This window comes from Coenobita brevimanus, chromosome 57 (genome assembly GCF_032717465.1).
Source record: "Coenobita brevimanus isolate Jiangsu-jjx chromosome 57, ASM3271746v2, whole genome shotgun sequence".
NCBI lineage: Eukaryota > Metazoa > Arthropoda > Malacostraca > Decapoda > Coenobitidae > Coenobita > Coenobita brevimanus.
Window position 1 is genome coordinate 28852082 of NC_137010.1, and position 22549 is coordinate 28874630.

At 42.3% G+C, this 22549-nt stretch overlaps 1 protein-coding gene across 1 annotated transcript in view; it reads right to left on the reverse strand.

Moving 5' to 3' along the window:
• scny (ubiquitin specific peptidase 36) overlaps nt 1-22549 on the reverse strand; it is a 210321-nt gene that overhangs the window by 98114 nt on the left and 89658 nt on the right. The window contains exon 5 of the mRNA XM_080274469.1: nt 15111-15287. Within this exon, the coding sequence (XP_080130595.1) occupies nt 15111-15287 (177 nt within the window). The remainder of the gene's footprint in view (nt 1-15110; nt 15288-22549) is intronic.

The window sequence follows — 22549 nt, forward strand, 5'->3', positions numbered from 1 at the left end:
ATCCCCCAAAGTTTCATCCTTACTCATCACACTACCCAAGTACATGAATGCACTCACATTCTCCATATCCTCACCATCCAACCTCACTGCACACTCTGTGACTTCATTCCTCTCGAACACCATAACTTTACTTTTGTTTACATTAACTTTCAGATTCCTCCTCCTACACACTGTCCCAAATTCATTCACCAAACCTTGCAACTCCCATTCATCTTCACTCAACAATACTGTATCATCAGCAAACAGCAACACCGGAATCTTCCAAATCTCACCCTCATTCATTAGAGCCACCTCCACATCCACTGCCCTACCTTGCACCTCCTTTACAACCCCATCCATGTATATATTAAACAGCCATGGAGACATCACACAACCCTGTTTCAGTCCCACACTGAGATCAAAGAACTCACTCAGCTCACCATCCACTCGCACCGTAGCCCTAGCTCCCTCGTACATACTCTTCACAGCACTCAACAATTTCCCCTCCACTCCATATATTCTTAATACCTTCCACATACCTTGCCTATCTATTCTGTCATAAGCTTTCTCCAAGTCCATGAAGGCAGCATACACTATCCTTCCCTTCTCTAGACAGTTCTCCACTAAACATCACTGAACAAATATCTGATCTACACACCCTTTTCCCTTCCTAAATCCCCCTTGTTCTTCTCCAACTAGCTCCTCTGTCATATACCTAACCCTATCAATGAGTATTCTACCATATATTTTACCAGTCACACTAACAAGGCAAATACCCCTATGGTTACCACATACTTCTCTCTCCCCTTTTCCTTTGTATAAAAGACCAATTATATCTGATTTCCAGTCCTCTGGAACCCTTCCCTCTTCCCAAGCCATTCTACACAACTTCCATATCCACTCCACAACAATCTCACCCCCATACCTAAGCATTTCACCACACACTCCATCAATTCCTGGGGCCTTTTCCAACTTAATCTTCTTCATCGCTTCCACTACTTCCGCCCTACTGATCTTTTCCTCCCTCCTCTCATCTCTTCTTCTCCCAGCCATTCCCCAACCACTAATACTCGCACTGCTCTCACTCTCTACATTCAACAAATCCTCAAAGTGCTCCTTCCATCTCCTCAATTTCACTCTCTTCTCCACCAACAATCTATTATTCCTATCTTTCACTCCCCTACTATTTCCCCTTTCACACTGCCTTACTTTCTTTACCTCCTTCCAAAACAATTTCCTACTCTCCCTCCATTTCACACTCAGATTCCTCCCAAACTCTTCATCCACTTTCTTCTTACTCTCCTTCACCAGTCTCTTAACCTCCCTTCTCCTGCTCACATATACTTCTCTCTTCTCTCTCTCATCTTCTCCCCTACCTCTACTCGCTAACCATTCACTATATGCCTTCTTCTTTTGTTCCACAGCTCGTTTCACCCCATCATCATTTATTCATATGCGACGCACACGAAGATATGGTTCCGAGACAATTCACTGCCAAGTCAATTCACCATCACATAATTCCCCGTCAAAACATGGACGCAGCCAAAGGAAAAATGGCAATACAGGAAAGGGCAGAAATACACCAAGTATACACTTGCTGACAAGGCAATAAACACTTGCTGACAGTATGGCAATACAATGCAGAACTAGTTACTTAATCACAATTATAGTTCATAAAGTTTACAGGAGATGTGGGCAAAAAATCATGATTTTACGTAGTTAAGTTTGGAGGCCCTGGACCCAAACTAATTCTTCCCATAAGAAGTTCAGTTTAAATTTCAATTATTTGAATTTCGCTGTAATTTTAGGCGCCTACGTCCATCGAAATTCCACTGTGTATATATATATATATATATATATATAGATATATATATATATATAGGTATATATGTTTATACAGTATATGTATAATATATATATATATATATATATATATATATATATATATATATATATACTGTATATATATACTGTATTATATAAATACAGTATATATATATCTATCTATCTATCTATCTATTGCCAGACGCCTCAATCCCGTTTGGGGTGGCCACAAACAAATCGCCTCCAAGTCACCCTGTCCCCCACCATTTCACTGCCCTGCTCCCAACTCACACCCCCCTCTCTCATATACCTCTCCACCCCATCCCTCCATCTCATCCTCGGCCTCCCCCTCCCTCTTACCCCCTCCACCTCACTCACACACACTCTCTTCGTCAGTCTTTCACCCTCCATCCTCTCCACGTGGCCAAACCACCTCAGTGTGTTCCTCATAACGCTTCCTATCACATCCACATCCACACCACAACGCTCCTTTATATCCTCATTCGTCAGCCTGTCTCTCCACGTGACTCCACAGGCTCCTCTTAAATAACTCATTTCCACTGCTCTCACTCTTGACTTGTGTCCTTCCAACAATGTCCAAGCTTCACTTCCGTATGTTAGAGTTGGTATCACAATACTGTCATGTAGTAACTTTTTCACTTCCATGCTCACTTCCCTGTTTCTTATCACTGCTTTCAAAGAACCAGCAACCTTTCTTCCCTGCTGTACCCTTTCATGCGCTTCACCCTCCAAACCTCCATCCTGTATATATATATATACAGTCATCCCTCAACACCTATGTTTTTAACATACACAGTTTTAAATATCCGTGGGTGGATATTACATACACAGTTTTAAGTATCCGCAGGTGGATACAGTACCAGGGCCTGATTCACTAAAGCACTTTATCTTGTTTTTAACTTTTTTAGTGTTAATAAAGTGGTTGAAAACATGCACACTGGATTTTCCTTTATTTATATAAGGAAATGGGGGGTCCAGAGATGTTTTTCAGGGGGACAGCAGATATCCACAGATTTTTAACATATGAGGGTGTCTCTGTTACCTAACCCAAGTGGACATTAAGGAAGCGCTGTATATGTGAGGTGCTACCCAAAAGCTCCAGTAATTTGAACAGAGGGAGCAAACCGTTTGAAGTTTTGCTTTTTGCTACCAGGAGGAGTCAGCAGCACCCCTTGTGCATCAGTATGGCCCTGGCTGTGTCTGTGAGCGGACGTGTTGTTGAGCTATGCTTACTATTGTAACGTGGTGTGTAGGTGGTTTGGCAATTTTGCAATGGCAGACTAATGGTGCTGCAATGTCATCGATATTGATCGTTTTCTTCTATATCCAAGGGATTGTTCACAAGGAATTCATATCACCCGGTCAATCTGTTAGCAGAAAGTTTTATTGTGAAGTTTTGCAGCGTCTGAGGGAGAACATCCGCCACAAACGTCCAGAACAGTGGAAGAACATGGACTAGGTCCTGCATCATAACAACGCTCCCGCCCACACATCAATTGTTGTCTGGCAGTTCCTGGCTTCCACTAACATGGTGGTCATTTCCCACCCACCCTATTCACCTGACCTTGCCCCCTGCGACTTTTTCCTGTTTCCCAAGCTGAAATAACAGAAAGGGCGTCAATTTGACTTGATTGAGGAGATCCAGACAGAATCGCAGGAGATGCTCAAGACCATCACGCCTGAAGCCTTCCAGGGATGCATGGACTCGTGGAAAAAATGCTGGAACCACTGTATACATGCCCAAGGAGATTACTTCGAAGGTGACAGTGAGAAGTACGAGGTAAGGTAACTTATTTTCCTACAATATTCAAATTCCTGGAACTTTTGGGTAGAACTTCATGTGTATATAATATATATATATATATATACTTTTTTTTTAATGCGAGGAAGAAGGAACCAAAGACCATGAGCCCGCAATAACAGTTCCCTCCAAGAGAAAAACAAAATACAGGAGAGAGCCAAATTCAAGATCCATTCATTTAGAGATGCCTGGACACACTGCATTTGAAAGACTGGAGATCATAGGCAGCAGGAAATACAGACAGAGGGAGACAGTTCCAGAGTTGACCTGTTGCATAAATGAAGGATTGGGAGTAGTGGTTAACTCTTGCATTAGAGAGATGGACAGAAAAGGGATGAGAGTTTTCTGCTACATGGGTGCTACGCACCCGTCGTAGAGGTGGAGAAATGCATGCAGACAGTTCAGAGGAGCAGTGACCATTAGTGATAGAAAAGAGATAAAGATGCAACAGTGCGACGAAGAGACTGAGTTTGAAGGGAGTCAGTAAGAGGAGGAGAGTTAATGAGACGAAAAGCCTTTGACTCCACCCTATTGAGAAGAGCTGTATGTGGGGAGCCTCCCCACACATGAGAGTTGTACTCCACACAGGGGCGGATAAAACCCCTGAATAGAGTCAAGAATTGTGCAGGGGTAAAGAAAGAACGGAGATGGCTTAGCACACCCAATCTCTTGGAAGCAGATTTTACAAGAGATGTTATATGATCTTTCCAAGATAAGTCCCGAGTAAATGAAACCCCAAGCATGTTCAAGGATGAAGCAGGATTAAGCTGTATATTATTAAACATTAGTGGGTATACCTGTGGAAGATTCTGTCAGGTTGATAGGTGTAAGAACTGAGTCTTAGATGTATTAAAAACAACCAGATTATTTTTACCCCAGTCAGAGATACGAGCCAAGTCAGGCATTAGGTGTGCCATAGCCTCATCCCTTGTTTGTTGAAGTAACTGCTGAGATGGGCGTAACTGGAACCAAAAGGAAAGGTGAAGGGTGGAGTCATCAGCGTATGAGTGGATAGGGTTAGATGTACAGTTTAGAAGGTCACTGATGAATAAAAGGAAGAGAGTTGGTGATAGGACAGAGCCCTGAGGAACACCACTGATGATAGATCTAGGAGAAAACGATGGCCGTCTACAACAGCGGCTATAGAACGACCAGAAAGGAAGCTAGCGATGAAGGCACAGACAGAAGGATAGAAACTGTAAGAGGGCGGTTTGGAAATTAAAGATTTATGCCAGACTCAATCGAAAGCTTTTGAGATGTCAAGTGCAATGGCAAAGCTTTCGCCAAAGTCTCGAAAGGAGGATGACCAGGAGTCTGAAAGGTATGTGAGATGATCACCAGTGGAGCGTCCCTGACGGAACCCGTATTGATGATCAGCAAGAAGGTTGTGAGAGGAAAGATGACTTAAAATTTTTCTATTGAGAATTGACTCAAAAACTTTTGAAATACAGGACGTTAAAGCAATTGGACGATAGTTGGAGGGTTGGGAGTGGTCACCCTTCTTTGGGACTGGCTGAATGAGAGCAAACTTCCGGCAAGAATGAAAGGTACAAGTTAACAGACAAAGGCGAAAGAGTTTGCGTAGGCAGGGTGTAAGCAAAGAAGCACAGTTCTTGAGAACAACAGGAGGGACTCCATCCGGCCCATATGCCTTGTTAGTATTGAGGCCAGTGATGGCCCTCATTTATTCAGACGCACATTATCCGGATGCTGGACCTTGGCTCCATTAAACCATAATCCGAATTTACTTGCTATTATCTGGACATAAAAGTCCCCAAGAACTTCAGCTAGCCAGCCGACATGTTCAAACATTCAGTGTCCTGGTCATTGGGCTACAGCCATGAGAGGGAAGTAGTCCATAACCCACGACCAGAGCTAAAATGTCCGTCTGCCCCCATACAGTACTGATTGGTCAAAGCCATGCGCTTGTCCGATCACTCCCAATGAGCCTTCAACATCCGAGTAATACGACTGTAACTGACAAGCTGAGTCAAACGTACGTATGTGTCCCGACCAAAAGATCAGTGTCATGCGGCCACCAGGCTAAGTCTTTCCCAACCGTCACCACCATCAAACAAAGACCACGAGCCACAAGTACGTGTTCGGTGAGAGCAGTCGTCCGCATCTCTACCAAACGCCAAAAGTCCCCTGGTCACCGTGAGTTGTGTTTCCGCATGGACACTTGGCGTCTAACAGACCGCACGCCACGAGTATGTGTACAGTAAAAGTGCCCATCCACCTGTTGACAGAAAGGGGGAGAATCCTGCCAACAGCCTCGCATGTGTGGCACATGCAAAAAAAAAAAGAAGAAGAAGAAGAAGAATTTATGAGATATGACATTGCTGTAAACCACATGGTAGAAAATTTTATCAATATATCGAACGAGCCCAGCAGCGATGAAGATGAATAAACAAGTGTTGTGTGAGGTGTCCTGTGTATACTTATTGTAATAAGAGTTGTAAATATAAATATAAGCCATATACATGCATTGTTTAATATTATACGAGAGAGAGAGAGAGAGAGAGAGAGAGAGAGGAGGGGGGGAGGGAGGGAAGGAGGAAAGAACAGAGAGAGAGGGTGGGGAGGGAGGGAAGGAGGAAAGAACAGAGAGAGAGGGTGGGGAGGGAGAGGGAGAAACTTTCCCTTTTCCTATTCATCATACACACACACACACACACACACACACACACTAGAAGGGAGAGAGAGAGAGACAGAGAGAGGGTAATGCGTATTTCACCATTATTTTTTATATAAAACTCTATCTTGACAGAAGTTATTTTCAGCAAATCATATGACTGATATTTTAATAATTACAACGTTTCACCATTTCGCGATGAATTGGTGATTTTCTTAGGTTTGCAAATCAGGACAGAACTCATAATAATGCCTTCAAATTACAAAAAATTCATGTTTGGATTGGATGTAGGATTAATTAATATTATCAGAAAAAATATTGTTGCTATATTTGAAGATTAGACAATAAACAGTTCAAATCTCTCTCTCTCTCCCTCTCTCCCAGGAGAGTAGGCTGGAGAAAGAGTCAGGTGAGGTCACTTTTATCCCTTTGTACGGTCACCTGCGTTCGACTAGGACTTGGGCGTAGCTTCTCCGCCACTTTATATGGAACAGAGTATAGTTACTGAGTAGATGGCATGCAAAGTGATCATGACTGCAATTCAGGTTAGCAGGGAGTTCACAAGTGATCACGTTAGCCTGCTAAAGTAGGGTGTATGCTAGATGCTAAATTGCTAAACAGCTATAATTATAAACCCCCAGACTGTCACATGGCCAGTTGTAAACAAACCCTAAATTTTTTCTTGAGCCTGGGTGTTTCTAATCATAAAATCTGAGTACATGCACAAGTGAATGTAACTTTTTACAATAAATCAAAGGTGTTTATACCCTAAAAAATACTTGACTGCCAAACAGTGAGATGATCCTCTGTATAAGTGATTCTTCTAAATGGAGCCAAGGTCTTAGTCTCGCCTCCAGGACGCAGGGGGATATTTGAAGGTGATTTTGAGAGAAAAAAAAAAAAAAGGCGACTTCCACCCCACGAAATACAATATATATATATATATATATATTTTTTAATGTGACCGACTCTGGGCATAGGCTTCACTGCCTGCTTTCAAGGCCCAGTAGTCCTCCTACGTACCGCACACCTCTACATGTCACCACTTCGGCGCTAACACCCACCGTCCATATTGAATACATGCTAGGGCTGTCTCATACAGGACTGGTGTATTGGTATTAGCGGGGGTATTTTTACGACATGTCGGTGGGCCTTCTAGTAGATCAGTAAAGTCTGATTTTATGAAATTCAAATCCTTAAACTGTTCCCTGCCACAGCGGGATTTGAACCCGGGTCCGTCAGGACTGCAGGCCAACTCTCTACCGATTGAGCCACCGGCTCTATATATATATACAGTATATATATATATAAATAATCCCTATACTATCTGGACGCCCACTTTCCGGACACCCCACTTACCAGACATTGTGGACCTGGACCTTCGGAACCCAAAAACGGTATTTAAAAAAAAAAAAAAAAAAAAAGATTTTTTTTTTCTCACCCATCAACTGAAATTGCCACGCGGCACCCAACAGCTATTTACACCATGGCCCCTTTACCCCTTCCTTCCTCCCCCCTCCCCCCTCCTGTCAGGGTTGCCATTTGGTATTTTTCATTACCAAATGTGGGTCAATTTGCCAATGAACAATTCGTTTGGTAATGAATCAGAACAGTGCATTACCAAATGGATTTTTCACAAGTACGAGGATACACAGGATGGAGACGGTGCATTGTCTGCTCTCTCTGATTAATGTGCTAGCCTACATAGCGTGAAAATAATCAACATGCTGTTAACTATAAGGAGTGATTACATGTATTTCCACTTGTATATATAATTAGTGAGGTTCCTTTTCATTTATTTCAGGCTTTATGTCCATTATTGGTGTGAATATGGTCTTAAATAGGTGCTATGCATGTCCGGTAGGGAGTTATTTAGGTGGCTTTCAAAGTTAGACTGGGTTAGGGACCTTAAGTACGGTACCAATCCAGCAGGCAGGTGTCCACTTTCCAGACGGGACCACTTTCCAGACATGCCTTTGGCTCTATTACATCGGATAGTGGAGGGATTATTGTATATATACAGTAAAAGTCCCATTATTCGGCATCTATGGGACTGGGATGATGCCGAGATATTGGATTTGCCGAATAATAAAAAACCTACCCACTCAGTACCTTAAATATATTGGTGAACACTGTCATCACCACTTATGGTATTACAACTGTGTTTGGAGAGAGTACTGTATACTATACAATACTGCAGCCAATACAGTACTACACCTGAATCTGAAATATATATATAAATTAGTGAACATATACAAGTGTAATGACACAGTAGGCATACAAGTCAGATAACACTTCCTGGCTGGCCAAAATGATACGGAATATTACCTACCAGCTCAGTACATCACTTGTATTGGTGAACTCATCACTACTTATTACAAATATGTTTGCAGTGAGTGTTGTATACAGTACTTTTTCCAAACACAAAATAAAATAGTCGGGAAATTGCATAAAAAAAGTGAAGGAATATGAATTGGTAAGGTCTTTCTGATGAAAGTTAAACGTACATTTAGCACTCAATCTTGTTCTTTTTTCTTTTTATTTTTTTACATGTGAAAGGGAGAGTATTGATGGAAACAGTAATGTATTCCATTAACCCCTTAATAACCTCCGGCACTGAACTACCCTTTACAGTACCGATGTCAGTGATGTCGAGTTAGTGAGCTATGAAAAAACTGTGAACAATTATGGGAAGGGAACGAGGGTCACTGGTATGCTTACACGACTCTATGATACGATTCCAAGCAGTCAGAGGGTTGGTTAATCTCAGATGTTTTCGGCCACTTGGTAAATGCACCTTAACTTTGTAACTTCTCCCTTGAATTACAGCATGGGTTTAGGAAGCTAAATAACACATTGTTAGGTGCGCCAGACGATTACCTTCACATCTTTAAGAAAATGGAAGAAATTAAATCCCTCCCTGAGCACGCAGAGTAAGTTTCTTCCATTCTTCTGAAATCCATTTGTTTTTCTTAAAGAAGTGAAGATAATCGTCTGGCTCACCTAGCAATGTGTTATTTAGCTTCCTAAACCCATGCTATGATTCAGTATGACTCACAGAAAAACTGATAAAGTTACAGTGCATTTACCAAATGGGCGAAAACATCTGAGATTAACCGACCGCCTGACTGATTGGAGTCGTAGCGTAGAGTCGTGTAAACATACCAGTGACTTTGTTCCCTCCACATAATTGTTCAGTTTTCTTTATATCTCACACTAACTTGATATCATTGACATCAGTACTGTAAAGGGTTGCTCAGTGCCGGAGGTTATGAAGGCGAAAATGGGATATATTACCGTTTGCATCAATACTCTCACATTAAACACAAACACGAACAAAAGAAGGTTGCTAAATGTACGTTTAACTTTCATCAGAGAGACCTTAGCAATTCATATTCCTCCAGTTTATTTTTAAGTATTTTTCTGACTTTATGTTAGGTTAGGTTTGGTTAAATTATTAGGTACAGTTAAACTCGGTTAGGTTAGGTTTAGTTAAACAGGACAGTCCCTTCCACCATTATGCTGAGGAATAAAAATACTAGAGCTGTCACAGCCGTACAACTAAAAACAACAGGGAAACTGATTTAACAAGCACCATTTATTAATGGCTGATGGATTACAGTATCAGTGGTTCATGGGCTACACAATTACCGGTAAATGTCACTTTCAGGATGGCGTCAAGAATGAACGAATTTAAAAAATTAGCGAGGGGGCTTGGAACGTAACCCTCGCTAATTTGGAGGGGGTGGTTACTGTACTGTATAATACTGTGCAATATTGTAATCAATACAGTATTATACCTGAATCTGAAAAAATATAGAAATTAGTGAAAATACAGAAGTGTAATGAAACATTAGGCCTACAAGTCACAGATAACACTTCCTGGACTGCCGAGATGATTCCGGACATCTGCCGAACAATCAAAGATTTTCGTAAATGGGACTATTTCTCAAAACTGCCGAAATGTCAGATCTACCGAATAATCAGCTGCCGAATAATAGTACTTTTACTGTATATACATATATGAGAGAGAGAGAGAGAGAAGCGAAATTCTACAAGTGAGTGAGGGTTGGTGAGGCTGACTGCACCGCTGCAGGGTACCCCAGTCATGATGACATGACGTGGGAAATTACAGGCCTTGATATCTCGGTGGTCCCGGTACTACGCAATATCCCACATTTCACATTATTCGGTGAAGGTCTTGGCTAAATTACAGTAAACTCGCCCAGAACACATTCTCGCCGAACGTGCTAGCAATTATACATTGTTAGTGCTGGGATATGTATAAGACAACATAACATTAAAGAACGATTACGAAAACTATAAATTTACGCAAGGGAGGCCTTTGAAAGGCCAAATCCTCGAACATCAGCTCAACACGCACGGTTTGTTTTGATCACGTGATGTGATTCGCTGTACTGCTTTTCCTCAGTGCTGTATTTGTAAGTTAAATATTTACAGTACTGTTCTGGTAAGTTTATGTGGAAGTTAAAGTATTATTAAATAACGTTCAAGCAAGAAATAAAGTCTTATAACCAGTTTTCTGATAGACATCAGAATATTACCTTTTTTTATTTGTTTGTTAAATATTTGCTGTACTGCTTTTCCACAGTACTGTATTTGTAAGTTAAATATTTACTATTCAGGTATGCACTTGTAAGTTAAAGCACTTAAAGAAAGTTAAAGCATTTATTAAAGCCTTGTAACCAGTTAACCTTATTCATTGATTACACACGCTCGGTGGGTTCCAAGACAATTTGCCATCATGTCAATTCCCCGTCAAAGCATGGACGATTCCCCGTCAGGACAATTCGCACCCTGGATGATTCCCCGTCATTCTATAAATATACTTATATTAATTATTCAATACTTTTATAAATATACTTATTAATTAATCAATACTTTAATAACTATATTTCAGGGGATCCATCAAAGTCTATGTTGTCTTGTTATTGTTGTGACGGCGAACTGGCTTGACAGCAAATAGTCCCGAAACCATTTTGCTCCCTAGACTCCCTAAATGTGGTATTTTGCTGTTATCTGCCATTGGTAATCAATATGAAGCACTTTAAGTGATTAGAAGGTTTATTTAATGTTATAACTTACAAATGCAGTACCACACAGCAAAACTTCGACATACAAATACGTAAACACATGGCAACATTCCGACGCCGATTGGTTTCGGCATCGGAATGTTGCCTTGTGTTTACGTATTTGTATGATGAAGTTTTGCTGTGCAATACTGTATTTGTAAGTTATAACATTAAATAAACCTTCTACCCACTTAAAGTGCTTCATATTGATTACCAATGGCAGATAACAGCAAAATACCACGTTTAGGAGATCTAGGGAGCAAAATAAGGAGTAGTTAAAACTTACGCGGTTTCGCGCTGAACGCGCCACGTTAGGAACGAAACCCACGCGTTGGGAGCGAGCTTGCTGTACAACAGATAACTGAGAATTACAGTAACTATAATGCTGGACATTGTGTTGGTATTCCCAATCAGCTGTCCATTTGGCATTCAGCTGGATAATGTGTCACTACCCTAAGCTATCCATCTCAACTCAGTCCTAAAAACTTTCCAACAATATTACTCATCATAGTCGCGGTGCATGACTCTGAGGTTGTCATTACTGTACCCTGGCAACCCGCCTGTCAAAAGCATGTCAGATTTCGTTTCATATTACTGTATACACGAATCATATTATTATACAGGAATACATTATACACAAGCATTATTATACATGAACATATTATAAACAAATCACAGTCGTATCATATTATACATGAAATCGGAAGCAGCGCTGACGGGCATGTTGCCAAAGCACAAAAATGACAACCTCAGAGTCATGCGCCGTGACTACAGTAAAAGGGTAAAATCAAGCATACAATACAATACAGTATTGATACAGTGATCACAGTACAGTGATACAGCACATAATATAATCAAACTCATATTGTACTCACCTAGTGTTGACATCACTGGAGGGTACATTAGCACACTCTGCAGTACAGTGCCCAAAACCCCATGTAGTCTAGTGGCAAATGGCCCCCACAAAGATTACTCCAGCTCACTATACAGTAGTAAGAGAACTAGGGCATGAACTGAGGGACCACAAGGGTAGTCACAGCACTACAGCAATGAGAGTGGCACAGAGGGGCCACAGGCTAAGCCACAGCACTAGAGGGTAGCCACAACATGGGTCACAAAAGCACAATACACAGATACGTCCTCGCTATATGGTATACCCCAGAGAAAATGGGGGAGTGATGGAATAGGCTTGGCTTGTCAGATGGGGTGCTCCCACAATGCATTATGATTGACTGCCATGTTGCGGGGTCTGCCTGTGCACCAACTGGGTCCCACAACTGAGACAGACGATACACATCACCACCAAAAAATAAATAGTACCACCGACTGGCTAACTTCACTGGATATTGTTTTAAAAGGGCCGAGCAATACACGCTGGATATTGCACTGGGTCGGATATTGCAACAACGGATAACTGAGAGGTTACTGTATTTATTCAAAGTAGCAGAAGTGAACTAGTTCTCCAAAAAGGTACCTGTAGTGGTACTGGTCCTACATTTTTTTCCTAGCAGGTGCAGCAGTAGCACCACTACTTTCAGCAGGTAAAGAGCATAATACAGCTAGCAAGTAATTGTGGCCAAAATTCAATCAAGTCTCTCCAGATCCATACAAACAGCTATCTATTAATTTTTGAGAGGATGTTGAGAGAGAGAGAGAGAGAGAGAGAGAGAGAGAGAGAGGAGGAGGAGGAGAAGGTTGTGGTGGTCGTGGTTCATTAACCTCTTAAGACCGTAATTGCTTCAGGCAGGGTACCTCCCACAACCGCAATTTGGGGGTGTTTTGGCGACTTTCACCAAGGGCAAATTGATTGTGTTCTGGCTAAAGAGGAAGAATTTACACACCTGACAATGCAATCCGTATCCCCATAGCCTAATGGTTACCACACAATTGCGCGTCAAAGTTAAAAAAAAGTTTATGATAGTTACCCCTCGAAAACAATTGAAAACATGAAAATTTTAATAACTACTTATGTTTCTTATTGAAACAGGTCATTTCAAATTGTTTTGTCACACCAACCATGAAAACAGGTATATGTAGGTGTGGGGAGATTACTAGACTGTGGGGAGAAAAAGTAGGCTGTGGAGAGTAGGCCTACAGATACGGGGGTTGGAAATAACCAGCTTTTCGCATGAAAAGAAAGCACTTCATTGAATTCTGTAACATCTACCATGAAAACAGGTGTGTATGTAGGTGTGGGGAGATAACTAGTGTGGGGAGTTGGCCTACAAGGCCTTGGTGGTACTTGGGGAGAAAAATTTTGGCAACAACCAAATTCTCTTGTGGAAACCTTCCATTTCAATGGGATTTGTCACACCAACCATAAAAACAGGTGTGTATGTAGGTGTGGGAGATGAAACAGGTGTGGGGAGTAGCCCTACAAGGCCTCAGAGTCATTCCAAAACTAACACAGACGCATATAAATTTTTATGACCATCAAGGACATCAAAATAAAGTTGAATAATGCTATAAATGCATGCATAAGAAAGGGAAAAAATAATTTGTTTCCGATTTCTCTTTTTACTCTCCCAACTTCTCGTTACACATTTATCACACCATTACAATTATCACATTATCATTACACTTCATCACACTTATCAATACAGTTTCGGAAACAACCAAATTCTCTTGTGGAAACTCTCCATTCATTGGAATTTATCACACCAGCCATGAAAACACGTGTGTTTGTATGCGTGGGGAGATAAAACAGGTGCAGGGAGCGGCCCTACAAGGCCTCATAGTCTTTCGAAAACTAACACAGATGGACACTACTCAGAGGTGCTAATCTGGGCAAGTTGGGAGAATGAAAAAAAAAATACGATGCATCGTATGTAGTACAACATACAGCATTCTCCAACTACGTATGTACAGAAACTGGTAGGTACGAAGTGAGAAATGAACAGAATGAGGTGTAAAAATTTGAGAAGTAGAAATAACATGAAACAGGTACGTTCATCAGGTCTGACAATCGGGGGCCTGTTGGGGATTGGAAGGGTAGTGAGGGACAAGGAGGGAGAGATGGGTGGGGTTTGGGGGGGGGGGGACAAGGCTAGCACTGAGGAAGAAGGGGAAAGAGAGGGTGGGAAGGGACGCAGGTTGCTGTGGGAGAAGAGATGCAGTTGCGTGGAGGGGTGAGAGAGTGATGGGGGACAAGGGCGTGAGGGAGTGGAGTAGAGGGTGGCATGGAGGCGGCCAAGAGGGGGGTGCCCCCCACCGCCCAGGTTGGTCCGATCCTTCCTCACGCAACATCAGGGGTGAGTTCTCATTGGCCTGAAGCCATGTACGTTATAATCGGGGTGGAGCAAGTGCTCCGCAGTTTTTTACAGGCCATGTTCAATTGATGCGATTAGGCATTTTAGCATAAAACTCAAATCGCATTAATTGATGTGATTAGGACTTAAGGGGTTAAAAATGCAGACAGAATCCTGAAGCTGTCCCCCTCCTGCAGTCCACCAACCCCCACTCAGGGAATGAGGGATATGTAATTCATTTGCATAACCAGGGGGCAGAGACGTCCAGCCATATCACTGCCACAACACAATGGTGTCCCCCTCCAGCACGCCAATGGAAGTAAAGCAAATAAAATCAGAACAGTTTGGAGGAGGACGTGGTGCGAAGAAAAAACATTTTGTATTTAAAACAAAGCTCAATAAAAGCATATATGAAGACAGGACAACACAAGCTTAGCTTAAAACCTGTACACCATAACTAGGTTATACACAACCACACATGCTCTCTCTCTCTCTCTCTCTCCACTCACCCTGCTGTCTAAGATATCCCCCAAAGATTTGGTTAAGTGGAGTGGTTTCACGAGAGCGATGGTCGAGCTTGCCAGCGCGTTTGAAAGCCAGATATGATTTCTCCATGTGGTCCAGTAGAAGCTTGATGAACTCATGGGCATCCTCCTGTCTCCCATACACCAATGTCTTCCCAATACCTGAAGAGAGAATATCATCATCATCATAATGACCAATATCACTGAGCACCACTGATAACAATCAACACCACTACTATCAAGCTAACCCTACCTCCCACTAATAAACTATATGAGAATGACCCACATATTGGAGCAGAAAAGCATATAAATAAAGTTCGCTCACACAGTGCGTGAGTGGATGGGTGGTCCGCGACCTTGCGCACTGTGATTTCTTATACTGTGAATACATAATCGTAGGGGAAAAATAACATATGGGTGGGACCCCTCAAACCTTGATATTTTTTTAACCTTAGAGATATACTAAAGGGAAAATTTTAAGACATACTACATATACAGCAAAAACAACAAAAGTATGATCAGTCACCTTAAAACAGGCCTGACTGACTTTAACAGCAGAGGATCCGAGGCACGGCAACACACTTAGAGTGTCACCGCTCCACCACCCACCGCATCATGTGTGTTTAATGGTTGCCAGTGTTGTATTATTCCAGGCTTTGGCGAGAAATTTATGGCCTGTCGAGTGTTATATTTCTTCCAGAATCCAACGAGTCATTATGGTGGGGGTTGCAGGTATGCCAGGTGAAGCACGCGTGTCAGGTGGGGCTGTGGAGGTGGAGGGGGAGGCGGCTGGTGAGTCAGGTGGGGCAGTGGAGGTGGAGGGGACAGAGGCGGGCAAGTCAAGGGAGGTGGAGAGGGGAGGATCCTCCACCTCCTCGCTACTGCTCACATTTTCGGCAATTTCCTTCCACCTCCTCGCTACTGCTCACATTTTCGGCAATTTCCTTCATCTCTTCTAGTTTGTCCATTTCATTCCTCATCTTGTTATGGATGTACTTGCAGTATAACAACTTGGCATTCACAAAATAACCATTATTCAATGAATCCAAACCTTATTACAGAAAATGGGTATCTATTCTAACTTACCGTTATTGTCAGTGTTGTATTATTCTGAAAACATTATTGTCAGAGTTGTTATTGGCGAGATCTTACTGTAGACTCCTCATGAGCACCTTCCCCACGAGCCTGTAAGTCATGATGGGTGCATTGTGCGGGGAGGGGGGGGGGTCGCGTAGTCAGGAAATATAGCGATTTTGGGCCACTTCTAGCCTTTGCCTTGTGTATTGTGGGCTAAACTCATGCATTCAAAATTTTATGATTATGATTTTTGGTCACTCGTGTACTATGTGATTCAAGCAATGTACACATCCACTGACCTATCAATCAAGCCTCAAAACTCTCATGCTACATCCAGTCAAACATATCATTAACTTTTAAACATTAGTTCTTAAAGAAGTCCCCCCCCCACAAAAAAAAAAATGGGTAGAATTACCCCCCCCCCCAAATAAAGGCAGTATTGTGATACCAACTCTAACATATGGAAGTGAAGCTTTGACCTTGTTAGCACAAGTCAATAGTGAAAGCAGTGGAAATGAGTCATCTGGGAGGAGCACATAGAGTTACATGGAGAAAGAGAGAGAGACTGATAAATGAGAAAGTGATGGAGCATTGTGGTGTTGATGTGGATGTGATAGAATGTGTCAGAAGAAATACACTGAGGTGGTTTAATATGTGGGGAGGTTGGAGAGTGAGAGACTAAAGAGGATAGTGTATGTGAGTGAGGTGGAAGGGGAGACTGAGGATGAGATGGAGGAATAGAGCGGAGAGGTATATGAGTATATGAGAGGAAGGGGGGTGGGTGTGTGTTGGTGGGAGGGCAGCATAATAGCAAGAGACAGGGCAATATGTTGGCAATTTGTTAGTGGCCACCCTTGACAGCATGAAGGCATTTGGCAATAGGTAGATATAGAAAAACCAACCTTTTACAAGGGTTGACCTGGCAATTATGGCACAATTAACACTTCTAGCCAAGTCAGTAAAATTAGTACCGTAACATACTTAACCCTTGGAGTGTAACAGTCCTTCCGAAAGAACTGTGAAAGCAATTACAACGTCCTTACAGACGACTGTGGGAAATTTTGTATTATTCGCGCTCAGTTATTCACACCTAGTTCTTGTTTATTTTTGTTGAGTGGGTCACATGGGATCCCCCAGCCTGCCTCAAGGAATTGCACCACTCAGCCACCCACTGGCCACCATGGAGTGAGGGTGTTGTTTGTTTCTCCCAACTACTTCCCCTTCCCTCACCACACAACCAGGTAAGAAGAATGTCAGCCACCCAAGTGGAGCCACCTACCACCCAGTTATACCTATGACAGTGACTCTAAAGGGGAGAAGGTGGAAGTGGAGGAAAAAAGATAAAACTGGAGCATGTGTGACTACACGTGCTGAGTGCAAGGTTGCCCTTTGCATGGGGGAGTGCTTCCGTGCCTACCATACCTATGAACGATTGTGTGTGTCAGAAAAACTGCAAATACTGTATGTGTAAATATCCTGGTTTAGTATGTATATAAATATAAAATTAGCATAAGAGTGAAAAAGGAGAAAACAGTGAGTGGCACTGTAATGCATAACACACTATAATGAAAGTGAATGTGATACTATTACAAAGTTATTCTGGACTGATATACATTTAGAGACCAAAGAAAAGTACTTACAGAGACAAAAAACAACAAGTAAGTGCATAACTAGTAACAACGGGTAGAAAAACAAGCAAACTTTTTTTTTTTTTTTTTTTTTTTTGTGGTGGTGGTGGTCTTGTGCAAAAATTCTTTCCATACACGGCACTTCTACGTAAATATGTTGCTTCAATACCATTAAGGGACTTTGTAGTGCTGTAACAAATTGATTACAGTACATGATATATACAGCATATTCATTTAATTTTGTTTTAGAATGCTCCAACATGCTTGCATGAGTCAGCCTTGGTCACCTAACAGCAGCTCTCCATGCTGCTCGATCTCTGGCAGCTTCCCTATTTAGTCCCCTATCACTGAGGTCACACTCAATGACCTTCCCCAAGGCCTTTTTCAGTCTACCTCTTGGTACCCAATCCCTAACACTATCGCTTCTCACTTTCTGCACCCACTTATCACTCCCCATCCTCTCCACATGCCCAAACCATCTCAACCTACCCCTCCACATCACAACACCAATACACTCCAGTCCCAGCCTACATCTTAACTCTTCCATCGTAAACCTAACTTCCCCCAGCCTCGCACTCAGGGAAGCACTGCACATCCACCTAACCATTGCCATTTCTGTGCATTTGAGCCAGCGAATATCCTCTTCCTTTACTGCTCAGGTCTCACTACCATTACACTCCTAACACATGCCGCATACAAAGATCCCTTGGCACGGGGGGAAGAGCCCTCTCAATGTCAGGAGGCAACAGCTCCCAGAACTTTTTCCAACCACTCCTCACTCTAGCCACAGAGCTAGCTCCTGCCCCACCTCCAGCACATAACATGGCTCTCAAATAACAAAACTCTTCCACACACTCAAGAGACTCATCAGCAAGTTCAATCCTTTCACGCCTGACAATCTCCACAGGCTCTCCCCACCACACCGCACATATGAAATCAGCAATATCTCGCAGTCTGCCTCAAATACCACCACATCTCTTATGCAACCACTTATCACAAACACTGCACAAGATGGAATTACTTCCCACACCCTCGTGGCAAACTGCACATGGTCACTCCCCCTCTTCTTTGACAGGTCTGTCTCCAGGCCTAGATACCATCACTTTTGTTTTATCTGCATTTACTCTTAAGCCCTTGTGCACTATACAATCTTTCCATTTCCTACAGCTTTCCTCCACCTCCCTTTCATTCTCTGCAGTCAACACCAAATCATCAGCATACAATATCTCCCATGAGAGTCTATTTCTGAAGTCATGTGAGAGGGCTTGAGTACCATAATAAACAACAACAGGCTCAAGACTGACCCTTATGCACAACAACATTCATGGAAAACTCCTCACTCAAAACTCCATTCACTCTTACCTGGGTGCGAGCATCCACATTAATGGCCATAACCAGCCACTCATCGATCCCAAGGTTTCTCACTGTCTACTTTACCACCTCTCTAGGGACTCTGTCAAAGGCCTTCTCCATATCAACATAAATACAGATCCCCTTTTTTTCCTATACACTTTTCCTGAAGCTGTTGAACGATGAATATGGCATCAGTGGTCCCTTTACCTGACATAAACCCAAACTGCATCTCATCAATATTCACTTTCTCTAAGCATACCTTCTAGAACTCTCCATTACCTTCATTATCTGGTCCAAAAATTTTATGCCTCTATAAATTCCTCTTTTCAGGGCATCACCCTTCCCCTTGTACACATTTACAATTACACTCTTCAGCCAATCATCTGGGACAACACACTCATATATACAGTAATTGTATTTATCAAATCAGTGACTAACCCTACTCCTATATCTCCTAAACTGAGAAAATACAAAAATTATAAAGAAAATGTGAGCAAGAAAGTTTCAACTAGGTATCTATGCCGAATGCCTGGTCAGCCTTTGTATGCGAGAGTGCCTCATTTCCAACCACATCTCCAACTCTTCCAAGTGTCAGAGAAGATTCTAAATATGTGCAATATTCTGGTTCAGTCTGTACGAAAAAAAATAATTAGTGTAATAATGAGTATGGAGACAATGAAGAGTGACATTTCAATGCATTAGACACTACCAAAAGTGATGCTCAATACAAAGTTATTTTGGACTGTTATACTGTAGTATCAAAAGCTCAAAGATAAGTGCTTACAGAAAATTACCTTGTAAGTGCATGACTAGTAACAAGTGGTAGAAAAATAGTGACTATATTTGGAGGTCAAGTGCTACATTTTTCCCTCACATGGCAACTATGCATAAATATGTTACTTCAATACCTCTGTAAGTCACTTTGTAGTAACTTGTTTGTTTAGTTGTGTTTGTTCATTTCATTTATTAAGGCTCCAATATGGTTGTATGCATCAGCCTTGGTTGTCTACTGGCGGCTCTCCATACTGCCCAATTTCTGGCCTCCCTATTCCGTCCTCTATCCCTAAGGTCCCACTCTATGACCACACGCCTGGTCTTTTTCAGTCTGACTCTCACAACTCTCCCCTCAACTTTCACACGTCTCACACTCTGCACCCAACTGTCATCCCTCATCCTCTCCAAACCATCTTAATCTACCTCTCCTCATAACAACACCAATACATTCCAGTCCCATCGTTCCTCCTGACTCTTCCACTGTAAACTTAGCTGCCCCAAGCCTTGCATTCAAGGATGCACTGCATTTCCACCTAATCATTGTCATTTCTGTACATTTGAGCCTGTGAGTATCCTCTTCCTTTACTGCCCATGTCTCACTACCATATCACATCACACTCCTAACACATCTATCTATCCATTGCCAGACGCCTTAATCCCGCCAGGGGTGGCCACAAACAAATCGCCTCCATGTCACCCTGCCCCCTGCCATTTCACTGCCCTGCTCCCAGCACACACCCCTCTTTCATATACCTCTCCACTCCATCCCTCCATCTCATCATTGGCCTCCCCTTCCCTCTCTCCCCCTCCACCTCACTCACATATACTCTCCTCATTAGTCTCTCACTCTCCATCCTCTCCACATGGCCAAACCACCTCAATGTGTTTCTCCTAACCCTTCCTATCACATACACATCCTCGCCACAACGATCCTTCACTTCCTCATTTGTTAATCTGTCTCTCCATGTGACTCCACATGATCCTCTCAAATAACTCATTTCTACTGCTCTCACTCATTACTTATGTCCCTCCAACAAGGTCCAAGCTTCACTTCCATACGTTAGAGTTGGTATCAAAATACTGTCATGTAGTAACTTTTTCACTCCCATGCTCACTTCCCTGTTTCTTATCACTGCTTTCAAGGAACCAGCAACCTTTCTTCCTTGTTGTAGCCTTTCAAGCACTTCACCCTCTTAACTTCCATCCTTACTCATCATATTACCCAAGTACTTAAACACATTCACATTATCCATTTCCTTCTCATCCAACATTCACTGTACAGTCACTGACTTCACCTCACTTGAAGACCACAACTTTACTCATCCCTGCATTCACCTTTAGATTCAATTTCTTACATACACTACCAGACTCATCCACCAAGCCTTGCAGCTCCCTTTCGTCTTCACTTAACAACACAGTATCATCTGCAAACAACAATACAGGGAGTTTCCAAACACTGCCCTCTCTCAGGGCCACTCCAACATCTACTGCCCTACCTTGTATCTCTTTTTTATCCCCATCCATGTACAAATTGAACAACCATGGAGACATGATACATCGCTGTTTCAATCCAACCTTCAAATAGAAAAATTCACTCGGTTCACTATCCACACACACTGCAGCCTTAGCACCCTCATACATACTCTTCATGGCATTCAACAACTTCCCATCTACTCCATATATTCTTAATACTTTCCACAATCCTTGTCTATCCACCCTGTCATAAATTATGCTCTCTCCAAATCCATGAAGGCTGCATACAATTTCTTGCCCTTCTCTAGAAACTTTTCCACTAGAGATGTAAGAATGAATATCTGATCTACACAACCTCTTCTCTTCCTAAAACCTCCCTGTTCTTCTCCAACTAATTCTTCTGTTATTTCCCTAACTCTGTCAATAAGTATCCTACCACGTACTTTTCCAATTACACTAAGAAGACATACTTCTTTTTCCCCTTTTTCCTTTGTACAGGGGGAATAATTATACTTGACTTCCAATCATATGGGACTCTACCTTCCTCCCAGGCCAATCTGCACATCTTCCACATCTTTTCTACTACTATCTCTCCCCCATGCTTCAGCATTTCACCACACACCATCAATTCCTTGGGCTTTCCCCATTTTGACTTCCTTCTTTGCTTTAACAACGTCCATCCTACTGATTTCCTCCTCTCTTCTCACATCCCTCCGTCTCCCAGCCATTCCCCAGCCACTTATACCTCATTACTTTCATTCTCTATGTTCAACAATTCGTTAAAGTATTCTCTCCATCTACTCACTATTTCTGCCTTCTCCACTAGCAATCTACCATTTTTATCTTTCACTCCCCGATTAACTTCTTTGGCACCCTGTCTAACTCTCTTTACCTCTCTCCAGAACATTTTCCTACATTCCCTCCACTTTACACTCAAATTCCTTCCAAATTCCTCATCCACTCTCTGCTTACGCTCTCTTACTAATATTTTCACCGCTCTCTTACTCTCTACATAGAACTCTCTCTTCTTCTGTCTCTCAACTACTTCCATGACCTTGTTTCTCATCCACTCATTATATTCTTTCTTCTTTTGTGCCACAGCCTCTCTCACTTCCTCAT